Source organism: Typopeltis vanoorti, chromosome 12, assembly GCF_054136105.1.
Source record: "Typopeltis vanoorti isolate ZY-2024b chromosome 12, IOZ_Tvanoo_1.0, whole genome shotgun sequence".
NCBI classification, from domain to species: Eukaryota; Metazoa; Arthropoda; class Arachnida; order Uropygi; family Thelyphonidae; genus Typopeltis; species Typopeltis vanoorti.
In genome coordinates this window covers 52792894-52805959 of record NC_143560.1, presented here as the reverse complement: position 1 = coordinate 52805959, position 13066 = coordinate 52792894, and the positions used below count along the sequence as shown (strand labels likewise).

General features: G+C 34.9%; 1 protein-coding gene across 4 annotated transcripts in view; it reads left to right on the top strand.

Moving 5' to 3' along the window:
- The window catches only part of faf (ubiquitin carboxyl-terminal hydrolase-like faf), a 1099079-nt gene that overhangs the window by 400276 nt on the left and 685737 nt on the right, over positions 1 to 13066 (top strand). For all 4 annotated transcript variants that reach the window (XM_090401226.1, XM_090401227.1, XM_090401224.1 and 1 more), the window contains 2 exons: positions 1421 to 1561; positions 11341 to 11461. In XM_090401226.1, the coding sequence (XP_090257352.1) occupies positions 1421 to 1561; positions 11341 to 11461 (262 nt within the window). The remainder of the gene's footprint in view (positions 1 to 1420; positions 1562 to 11340; positions 11462 to 13066) is intronic.

Sequence of the window (13066 nt, the reverse complement as noted above, 5' to 3'; positions counted from 1 at the left end):
TTTCACTGCTTATTACAGAACGTTCCTGCATAACAGCAGTTGACGTCATACACGCTCCATGCATTTGATGTACGCGTTCTTCCGTATTCGGTTCATTCCTTCATGAACAGTTTAAGTGTTTAACTTGTTTTGTATCTCTTTTATTCATCCTGAAGAAGCCAAACAGCTAATTTGGCAAAACTTGTTGGTATTTCTTATTTAGTATCAATTAAAATCCTTCGGCCAATAAAACCCAGTTTATGTCAATTTTCTTGTGTTTTTCTTTGTAATCCTTCTTGTTTTCAATAGGTTTTAAGTCAAAACTTCTTTATTTTTTGTTGTTTAGCCATTTTATTCTTTCCAATTTGGGGTTTATTTTAATTTTGGCTCTCACCAGTTGGTGGTCACTTCCTGCTTTTACTTGGTTTAGTACTGAGGTATCTTTAACTAAGATAGACAAATGCTGTATTGCTATTGAAGAAAAGACCCAAAAAAGTTGAAGAAAAAATGACTCCCCCATCCATAAAAAGCAAGTTGACATCAAGTAAAAGTAATAAATATGCATAGTTAAATGTGCAAGCAATACTTTATACTTTTTTTTTTTCAGAATGACATTCTGTATGTTTATATTATACTGATATAAGATGCATAGGGACAATAAGAAAGTCTACAGATATGAAATTTTTGTGATTATTTTTGCAAAAAAATAATAAATCACATTTTTATTCCCTGAATTGATTAGACAGAACTCTTTTTAGAAATTGTATGGCAGCCAATTTCCACTCTTAGTTGTCACTGGTAGCTGAACTTACATCTGTCAATGATTTTTAAGGATCAGGACCAGAATATGGTAGACTGCTGCTGTCTGTTCATCTTAAACTCTAACACTCATAATGATGTATGTGAAAGTGTGATATTTCTAAAAAAGTGAGGTTAAAAAAAATCTCAAGTTCCTGCTGGGAGAAAACTTTTGCCTATGTCAGAGTGGTTTGTGGTGGTATAGCATTATGATACCACAAATGTTGCCTTAAGGTGACACAGGCTCACCCATTAATTTAGCAGTTTATCTGTATTTAATAATGAGAGCATGTATCTCTGCAACTTTTTTTAATTTGTGAAGTCTGAGAACATACATGTATGAAAGCTCTCATAGAAGTTTGTTCTTTGTTTGTTCCACTCAGTTTGTGAATATACCTATGTTCCTTCAGGTGAGTATGTTGTTTGTTGAGCTTTCTTCATCCTGACAACTGTTGCTCTTCTAGTTTACCAAAAAATAAGGTATATATCAACTACAAAAAAACTCATACTCAGCCTACATATGAAAGTAAGTCATGTTGATTCTTTCTTTCCTTATTTATTTATGAGGCATTCCAAATTCACAAGTGCATTTGTAAGTTATACTGAGTTTATTTATTTTTATTATTATTATTTTATACTGTAGTTGGTATCTGCAAAACTCTGCCAAGTTGGGTCTGCTGTTGCTTCTTCTCCCGATTCAAGCTCTGATAGTTCTGCAGGCTCTCCTCATCATCCAGCATATGAAGAGCCCAGTATTGAAGCAGAGAGATGCCTTCCAGGCGTGGTAACTATGAATATTCATTTTCTTATATATATGAATGAAAAAAAAAATTTTTCATTTATAAATATGGATGTAAAGGAAAAAGCAATTTATTTGGTAACCTAGTTAGGTAAATAGCTTTAGATTTCCTTTTAGCAGTAAGCATTTTTTCACTGGAAGAATTTTTTTTTTGGCTATGGCATATGGAAAGCATTCATATTTGAATAGCATTGATTCTATGGTTTTGGGCTAAGGCCAATTTTAGTAGTTTGTTATAGCAAGTGAGTTCACTTGAACGGTGTTTGCTTTTGTGAGAATTGAATGTATTGATTTCATTGATTTTTGATAGAATCATATTACAGCGTCTTGAATGTGCTAACATCCAAAAATATACCACAGTAAATTATCCAAATGATCAATGATGCTATATACCCAAAAAATGAATTTATAATAAAATACTGATATCGAGAACATATCTATAAAACAAGGGATTGGAAAGAAATTTCTTAAGGCCGCCTTTATTTAACATAATTGTGGATGAAATAATTTAAATTTGTTTGGATATGCAGATGTAGCATTATACTTAAAGGAAATGAAGACAACTTACAAAGGTGAATATTTAAATAGCCAGCAGATTTTACACAGAAATATTAACAGTAAAAAAAAAAAACAATAGCATTCAAATAAGTGATGGAATTTAAATACCTAGGAATAGCCATTAACAGTGAAAATATAACATCGATTGAAGTAAGATCTCCAACAAGGACCACTTTTTCTATTTTCTTTTAGCTGCCTGCTTTAATGATTCGAAAAATCCCCCCGCTTCTTGCTTAGGAGAACCTTTTGGACACAATAGATAAAAATAAGTTTTATTGTCCATTTCCCCATTTTGAAGTTTGTCCAAATAAATCTGTTTGAAACTGGCTTCCAATCAAGTTTATCATCATGTTTGGTGCTAAATGCTGTTACAATTGCCTGAATATAACACTCTGTGCTTATTATTTAGTAAAATCAAACCTGTTTTTGTCTTTTTTGTTTCAGTGATGCCAATTATGTCCACATGATAATTTTCTAGTATTTCTGTAATTTTGATTTCCTTTCCATCACTACTCCTTATATTGATGGTTGCTGTCTTCAATTCTTCTAATGTTCTGTTTGTTGTTCTTTTAGTTGAGTTGAGTTTTAATATTGAGTTAGAGTTTGTTTCAAATTTTAATTCGGTTATTACTCGATATGCTATATCCTCCTCCTCGTACGTGTATTAGACCTAGTGGCCTATTACAATTTGAAACCGCGACTGACTCGAGGATAAGGTGTTTAGCCCTATGCCCCTGGAGTGTCCTATGTCTGTAGATGCATGTGTTCATGGGGCCAGTTTGCCCTTTTCTGGGGGACGAAAAACCTGAGTTTCTGGGTGAAAAAACCCCCTTACTTCTGTATGAGACCACCTAACTCACCTTTAGCCGAAAGAGATCAGATGAAGATTACTCACTTCTTGGATGGGAATCGAACCCAGGTCTTTCTGACAAAAGGGCTTCATCTATACTGACTGAGCCATGAGGTTTGATATTTTATATAATGCAGTGTAATTTGAGATGGAGTTTTCTTTGTCAACATTGATGGTTTTCTTGGTAATATTCACTTGTCTTTGATTCTTTTGAAAAATTTTAATATGTATTTTTTTATCTTGTGCAATACTAAGTGGTTTCTCTCTTCCTGTTTCACATCTCTTATACAGTCTGTAGTAACTTAAACCATTCTTAAGACATGACTACTGTCAACAGCAATGTATTCAGTAAGATGTTGGAAGTTTATTTTTCACTTGGTTAGACTATAAAAAATTTAGTTTATAGTCCTTTATCCAAGTGTGAGCAAACAAAGTTTGTGCCTGAAAATATCTTCAGGATTGGGATAAGGTAGTACAACACCGGGCAACTCGCAGCAAAGGGGGAGCAAGCTAACATCACTCCTAACTCAGTATCTCCCATAATGCAAAACACATCTCCTTACGGATATGTATAATATTATGCATTAAGGGAAGGACCACTACCCAGACTAGTTTCGACCTTTATTGAGGTCTCTTCAGTGGGAGCCAGGCCCAGACGTGGAGATACCAGGCAGAAGCAATGGCAGGTCATCTTTACCTATAGGAGTTGCCAAACAGTGTGCCACCTTTTTATTAAATTACTCTGGATTTAGAGAAAGATGTTGGAAGTTTATTTTTCACTTGGTTAGACTATAATAAATTTAGTTTAATCCTTTATCCAGGTGTGAGCAAACAAAGTTTGCACCTGAAAATATCTTCAGGACTGGGGTAAGGTAGTACAACACTGGACAACTCGCAGAAAAGGTGGAGCAAGCTAACATCACTCCTATCTCAGTATGAAAAGTTACTGAGATAGGAGTGATTTGCTACGAGTGATTAGGAGTGATTTGCTGCGAGTGATTAGGAGTGATTTGCTGCGAGTTGCCTAGTGTTGTACTACCTTACCCCAGTCCTGAAGATATTTTCAGGCGCAAACTTTGTTTGCTCACACTTGGATAAAGGATTAAACTAAATTTATTATTGTATTCAGTAAGACTTCATTCTGAGTATATTCTCTCTCTCTGACATTTTGCACATTTTTAATTTTTTGAAATATATTATTGGTAATTATCAGTTTATCTCCTGAGCAGAAATCTGTTACTATTGTTATTCTCAAACTGGCATTTTCTCAAAAATGTTAATGGAGAACTTCTAGCCTATACATTATTATGAGTTTTCTGTAAGGTTTAAATAATTCTAAAATCTTGCACCATACCGAAGAAAATTGCTCCAAACCACTTAAAGTTTCTAGTAAGTAGGGTGGCAGTTTCATGCTGGATATGATGCTCATCTCCCACTTATGTCTACAAAACATTCATGTGCTCAATTGGATTCAAATCTGTAGACTGTTGGGTGGTAAGAACATACTCGAACTACTTGAACAGCAAGGCTAATACTATGGATGAGACTGAATTGCTGTGTCAAGGATATTTTGGGTGGTGGATGAGGAAAAGGAAAATTCCAGAAATTAGCAGTTTATAGCTACATAAGTAGTTATAAACTGCTTAGATAGCTGTTAGATCCAACATTATTTCAAAGCTGAATATTTGTAGAAACTATAAAAGTTTCGTAAGTTGACATGAGAGCTTACGAGAATACAATCCTTGGCATCCCCGAGTTGCCTTAGCTTGCACTACTTAAGTAGCTAAGGCAACTCGGGAGTGGTGAGCATTGTATTCACCACCCTACCCAGGATGTATCCATGTTGTACTCTATCTGCCCGTTAGTCACTTAGTAGCTGTCCAAAAATATTAAATGGAAAATTCCAGAAATCAACATTTCATAAGTTTTAAATTGCACGTCGTTCTTTCTGAGTAGTTCTCAGTTATCAGATCGACTGTCGTGGTATCACAGTGCTTCTGTTCAAGTAACCCTTATTTTACTTAATGGTCCCAAAGAGTAGCGATGCTGGCAATTTAGATATGCTAAAGAAAAATAGAAGCCTTAAAGTGTTTCCTTTTAAGTGAAAAGGTGAAAATTCTTGACTTCATAAAATAATAAATAAATAATAAAAATAAATGTATGCTGAGGTTGCTAAGAATCCATTCACATTCAGATAACTCTTATTACAGTATGTTATAATTGTTCTATTTTATTATTAATTATTGTTGTTAATCTCTTACTGTGCCTAATTTATAAATTAAACTTTGTCATAGGAAAAAACAGTATATATATAAGGTTCGGTGCTATCCACAGTTTCAGGTATCTGCAGGGGTGGGGTCTTGGAACATATCCCCCCATGGATAAGGGAGAAGAACTAATGTATTAAAAAAAAAAAGATGCAAACAAGTCCAAGATAAATATTCATTATATTCAAGTAGTTTGGAAAAATATCCGCTTCACACTCAGCATGCACAGTAGCATTCTATTGCTGTTGAAACAAAAGAGAGACACATTTGAATAGGTTAATTTAAAAATACACATCTTACTCAAATGGCAGTTGAGTCTTCTGCTTTGTTGCCAAGATTTTTTGCCTATCTTCTGTCATTTCATAACTATTACCACTTTCATATCTAGGTGTTTTTTGTTGTAGCTTCATCCAAATATAAGGGTGGTTGGCCCACATCATTCTCTAGATGGAAAAGGCATGTTACATCTCATTACAAGAACAGCCAAGAAACTTTTGTACTATTGACTTCATCTGAGTGCTTTTAGAAATTCATCATCATCATCAAATTCCTGCCATGTACCCTCAAGGGGTGTACAGGATATGACAGTACTACATGAAAAAATTACATTATTACTAACTTCCTATCTACAATTTTCCTCCAAATCAGTCTCTTACTTGTCAAAACTCCAACATTATCAGATCTTATATTTCTATCGTCTAAGCCACTTTGTACCGTATCAATCCACCTATATCTTGGTCTTCCTCTGGGTCGTTTTCCTGCCAACCTGGCAGAGAACACTTGTTTTGCTAATCTTTCCTCTCCCATTCTATTTAAGTGACCATACCACCTGAGATTAACTCTGCTAATGCATTCCTGGATGCTGACAATGTCAAGTTCTTTCCTAATATCCTCATTTTTAATATGATATTGTCATTGATGCCATCTGTTCATGCCTCTAATCTTTCTCAGGACTCTCATATCTGTGGTCTCTAGTCTTTGGTCAAGTGTTTTACTTCTGACCCAGCTCTCAGATCCATAAGTTAAAACTGGTTTGAACACTGGCTTGTATACTAATTTAGTGTTCCGACTAATTTCTTTCCTATTCCATATGAATTTATTCAATTGACTTCCCACCATACCAGCTTTGTTGATTCTGTTGTCTATTCCTATATTTAATTTACCATCTTCAGTAAAAATCATGCCTAAGTAGCTGAAATGTTTTACTTGTTCCACAGGTTCTCCATTCACAACACAGTTGACATTTTCAATGATTCTGCCTATTTTCATTGTCTTTGTCTTTTTATTGCTGACCTTCATACCATATCTATTACAACAGCTATTCAATTTAGTCCGAGAATCTTGCAGACTTGTAGCGGATTTATTTAGAAGTATAACATCATCCGCATAAAGCAAAGAGCTGACATTAACATCTCCAATTTTGATATCAGGTTTAATACCACATTCCTTCATAATGTGATCCATATAGATAATGAATAACAGAGGGGATAATGTACATCCTTGTCTCACACCAGATTTAACATTAAACCATCTTCCTGTACTTCCTTCAATTCTAACTGCTGACTCATAACTCAAATAAAGACTAAGTATTGCTTGATATAATGCCCCATTGACACCACATAACTGCAGCGTATTGAATAGCTTCTCTCTTGGCACCTTGTCATATGCCTTTTCCAAATCGACAAAACTTAAATACAGATTTTTGTTATATTCCCATGCTTTCTCGACTGTTTGTCGTAAAGTGAAGATCTGATCCTGACAGCCTCTATTTGGCCTGAATCCAGCTTGTTCTTCACCAAGCTTTTCTTCCACAATTCTTCTCAACCGTTTCTCAAGTATACTTGCATAGATCTTGCCAGGAACACTCAGTAGGGAAATACCTCTGTAATTCTCACATTCAGTTTTATTTCCCTTTTTATATATGGATACTATGAGAGCTGTACTCCAATGATCAGGAATTCGTCCCTCTGTCCAGGCTTTCTGAACTATGCAGTGCAGCCACTGTAAGACTCTTATACCACCATACTTCAGCATTTTTGGTCGAATATCATCTACTCCTGCTGCCTTTCCACATTTCAAGCCTTTGATGGCTTTTTCTACTTAAAGTATGGATATGTATTCCCGACTGCATGCCTGGTCAGTGTTTTTTATCACTGTGCTGTCATCACTGCTTGTTTCATTTAGCTGTTTTTCAAAGTAATTACTCCATACTTCAAGGATATCTTTTTCTCAAGTTTTCGTGTCACCTTTATCATCTCTAACTCCTTTTACAGCACTCTTTCCTCCATTCCTAAGTTTCTTCAACAACCTCCAGAATATTTTGCCACCTTCTTGATATTTATTTTCTATATTCTTGCCGAAGTCCTCCCATGACTTTTGTTTAGCTAGTTTTACACACTGTTTAGCTTTCTTACATTTGTCTCTGTATTCTGTAAGAGTAAAAGCTGACTTATTTGCCAGGAACTTTTGATATGCTTTCTTCTTTTTCTTCACTGCGTCTTTAACTTCCTGTGTCCACCATTGAGTTCTGATTTTTCTACCCTTGCACATAACATCACCACATGCCTCTCTGGCTGAATCAGTCAGGGTTTTCTTCAATGCTTGCCACTGAATCTCCAAGGTTCGATTCCTGTTCTCAAACTTTTTCATTTTTTCTTCAATAATCTTTGTGTATTTTAGTCTACAGTTCACATCTGAGAGCTGCTCAACCTTTATTCGCTTTAAAACTTTCTTAAATGTTATTCTCTTCAATATGAAATTCAATTTTATCCTGCTCAAGACTAAATAGTGATCACTTCCAATTTCAAATCCTCTGTACACTCTGGTGTCCTGCACCAGGGAGAAAATATCACTATCAACAATAACATAGTCAATGAGACTTTTCTTATTCCTAGCCTCTTCTCTCCATGTGAATTTGTGCACATTTTAATGTTGGAACATGGTGTTAGTAATAACCAGTCCATGTCCTGAGCAGAAATCCAACAGATATTTGCCATTATTATTAGCTTTGCTTTTTTTTTTCTCCAAATTTTCCCAAAATGTTTTTGTATGTCTCACAATCATTTCCTACTCTGTTATTTAGATACCCAACAAGGACCAACTTTTCCTTTTTCATTGTGTCAGTTGCTTTTTCTAAAGCCTCAAAAAATTCCTCTACGTCTACCTTAGTAGAACCTTCTGTGGGACCATAGGCACAAATAAGTCTCATTGTCCAGTTCCCCATTCTCATATTTGCCCACATTACTCTACTTGAGACTGACTGCCATTCAAGAAGATTAGCCTCGTATTTTGTGTTGAATACTATGGCTACTCCTTCTTTTCCTTGATTGTCATTGCCTGAATATAAAATTTTGTATTTATTGCTCAGAAAGATCTCACCAGTTTTGGTCTTTTTTGTTTCAGTCACCCCTATTATGTCGATCTGGTACTTATCTAATTCCTCAGCTAGCTCCATTTCTTTGCCATTCAGGCTTCTTACGTTGATAGTACCGATCTTTAACTCTGGTGATGTTGAGTTGGGGTTTGTTTTCAGATTTGTTCCAGTAGCTGACTTTTCGCTGTTCGCCCTGGTTCCCTGGCGAAAACAACGGGGGCCTTGTTTAACCGGGCGACGCCCCAGCCTGCATGAAATTTTGTCATGTTGTACCATCATTTAGAAATTCAAAAGGTTAATAACATGAACTTTTTGCTACCTGGAGTAGTTACAACCAATTTGGATTTTCCTACTCTTTGTACAACAGGTCTAGTCAGCATATATATTTGAACACAAGCAATTGATCATGTCTGGTAATAGACTTACACTAATATTTTATAGTCCCCCCCCCCCCCAATCATTGTTTCCAGTTTCCTTTCTCATAATGATTTCTCTCTTCAGACTTCTATAATGCTGGATTATCCGAGGGTTCCTCCTATGGATTAAAAACATTCTCTCTCTCTCTTACACATTAATCTCAAATCCTCTACATAGTTTTGATGATGATAGTACACTCCATTCCTCTGTTTATTTGACAGTTTTAGTGGTCAGATAGTTAAGGCTTTTTCAAGATCTGTAATCTCAGTGCCCTATGCACACCAATCTCCTTGTCATTCTCTACTCAGATGTATGGAAAACGTAATGATCTGTACTGCTACCAAAACACACTCCTTGTTTGGAATGCTTTCTCTCATATTTCTCGTAAGAAGGAACAATCATTTTACATTTTCTTTGTACCATACTGCTCAGATTTCCAGTCTGAGAGGCTGATTTACATATTTTGCCATCCTGACACAAATATAGGTAGTCCCTACAATACTATAATGACTCTTATGCTGCAATAATAATACAGTGTAATACTGTAATAGTAATACCCCTGTACTGTAATAATAGAGCCTGTGTAACTCAGTGGAAGTGGTGTTTGCGCTCCACAGTACTTGACCTCATGAAGGAAGACTTTGGTTCAAATCTAGTTAACAACTTGAGTAACATTTTCTAAGCCTTGTTTCAACTGGCTCTCGAGTTAGCTGATCTCTGGCATGGGCTGGCTGGCTGATTTTTTCTCCCTGAAACTTGGGTTTTTCATCCTGAAAACTCGAGAAAATTGACCATCGAACCTACACTCTTTTCAGACATTAAAAATATTGCTAACAAGTGCTGCCATGAGATGGTAGCACTTGTTAGCAGTCTCTTTGCTGCGTGGTGATTAAATTTGTAATAACCTTGAACCAACTATCTCTGATTGGCTACCAGTGGAGACTGAACTACCCACTCAGTCTCCAAATGTTAGATAGGGCTAAAATGACTTCGCCTACTCCCTATATGGGAATAAAAGGCATTAGCTGATTTTTTTTTTTTTTTTTTTTTTTTTTTTTTTTTTTTTTTCTTCTGTACTGTAATAATAAGTTATAGAAACTATTGTGCTCTTTCTTTTAATTCACATATATAGAACATAAACAGAAGGTAGGCTAACATTAATCGGAAGATGGTGCTGGAGAATTAGGATCAGATTCTGGTGCTGGATAATCAGGATTTGAGTCTGTCATTGGAGGAGGGGAGCTTACCACTGAAGTCAATTTCTTGAAAAAGGTATCTAGGGATGGAAAAAAAAAAGCACAGCCTTTTTTTTTCCCCATCATAAATGGCCTTGTAGCAGCTGATGTTCTCACTAACTTCACAGTAAAACTTTGTAAATCTCTCAATGTAAGGATCTTGCTCCTCAAGCTTAGCAAATCCTGGACTTGCAGTGGACTTTCACTCTGGAGGCATGATCATAAGAGTAATCACAGACTCACAAAATCGAATAAAAAAAAGTTAAGACAAAAGTGATGCTGCATAAGCGACCGACTAGCTGCTTAACAATGAGACTAGCCACTAGCGTTAAGATGCTGCGCCAATGAACCGCTTACGGCATGTGGGTTTGTTTACATGCATGGAAGAAACTAGTTCCTGAATTATTAATTTAATTATTAATTATCCTTATGGGGAGCCTTGGGAGCCTATTCGTGAGTACAGAATGCTGTAAGTCGGGTCACCTGTAACCTGACTGCCTGTATATCGCATCCATAACCTTCTTGGCCTCCAAAATTGCTTGTACATTTCCATTGCAGATGCTATTCTCATCAGTTCAAATACTGATATATCCCAGATCCACCTATTATTTGGGTTATACACCAAAAACTTCTTAAAAATGCTTTATGCTATCTAGAAACCAGTCCTGTCAACAGATTTAAGATTAGATAATGTCAATACAGAAATCCAATCCACTACAGAGAGAATTTTGTGGAACTTAACTTATGACATCTGCTTGAATTTCATTTAGATGATTCTTTTTTGAATTATATAAGGCAGTTAAAATTAGGTATTCCGTAAGCCATGTAGTGTTTTTTTTTTTTCCCCTCCAAAGAAGCAAAATCATTTTTGATCATTACAATTCTTTTTTGTGATATTTGAATGCTTTGTTTTAATGGAACTTGAGAAATTAAGCATTTATACATTTTGAGATTTCTTAGAATATTTTAAAACTTAGAGAATGTATTTCTTGCTTCTTACATAAGTGTTATAGAAAATGATAAATTTACTTTTGGAATTGAAATCATTTTTTGCACTCTTTTAGTTAATGGCAAAGAGGCAACAATATACTCATTTCTTGCTACAGTTAGCAGATCTTGGGAGTTCTATAAATGTCTCATCATTAAGGGATTGGTCTAGATCACTTCTTAAGCTAATGCCAGCAGGTATGTATTTAATTATTCATCCCCATTGATCTAGTATAATATTTTTTTTTTTTTTAACAGGAAAGCTGTGTGTTTCTATTTCTTACAAACTTTCAGATGCTTTTTGATTCCTTATTAATTATCTCTTCAAAGTCCTTCTGCATACATTTTTAATTTTGATATCCAATCTTTGATTATTGAAAGATTTCAAATAAATGTGATATGTCAAAGTATGCATGCTGCAGAAATACTATCTTAATATGTGCGAGTTTTTTATTTATTTTATTTAAAAAAGGTTATTTAATTATTAGTCATTTTTTCACATATTTCACTCTTTCAAGAGTTACATTTTCTGTCTATTCTAGGAAATGGACAGGATATATTAATAAACCTTGATCAGAATTATGGTTGGCTCTGAAATTCTGTGGAAATGCATTAAATGATAGTTATTTTTATCTAGTGTTTTATTTTTTTCTGAATGGAAGATTCATCATTATAAATGAAGCCCCCCCCCCACCTCCTAGCTATTTAGTTGTCTATTGAAATAAGAGAGCCATTTAGGGAAGCTAGTTTAAATGTGAAATTTCTGCTGTTCTAACTGTTCTTGAATATATTAATTTTCTATGTGTATGCAATATCTCTGATGGTTTCAGATTGATATTGCATTTCTATGTTCTTTGCATTCATGCAAAGAATATAAAAAATTAAATGTATTCATCATCATCATCATTAAATTCCTGATTTATGTACCCTCGTGGGGGGGGGGGGGGGACAGGATGATTATGATAGTACTACATGAAAAAGTATACCGTTACTAACTTCTGATCAATAATTTTCCTCCAAATTAATCTGTTATATGTTAAGATAACAATAGGTCTTTTTCCTGCCAAAACCTGCATATAACACTTGTTTTGCTAATCTTTACTCTCAAATTCTATTTAAGTGACCATGCCACCTGAGATTAGCTCTGTTAACACATTCCTGAATGCTACAACGAAAAACTCTTTCCTAATATCCTCATATTTTTAGTATGACGATACTGCCATTGATGCCATCTGTTGACTCCTCTGATCTTTCTCAGAACTCTCATATTAGAGGTCCCCAGTCTTTGTCCAAGTGTTTTTTTTCTTTCTAACCCAGACTCTCAGATCCATAAGTTAAAATTGGTTTGAACACTGTCTTGTATACAGCTAATTTAGTGTTTTAACTAATTTCTTTCTTATTCCATATAAATTTATTCAGCTAACTTCCTACCATACTAGCTTTACTAATCCTGTTGTCTATTTCCATATTTAAATTACCATCGTCACTAAAAATTGTGCCTAAATAGCTTAAATGTTTTACTTGTTCTATAGGTTCAATGTTCAGTTGAGGTTTTAATGTTTCTGTCCATTTTCATTGTCTGTCTGTCTGTGCAGGCATCCTTTAATGTATTAAAGTATTCTTAATTCATAGCAGGTATTTTGGTCTGTCTAAAATGGATACAATTGGAGAATAACACTTTTTATAGTAAGATTGCTCAGTTAGTTGAATTTAACAAATTTAAGTTGTGAAGATGGTATAGTTACTGTGCTTCTAAAAATAGTTGATGAAAATAGCTTAAAATGTTTCAGCTTATTAAAAGGA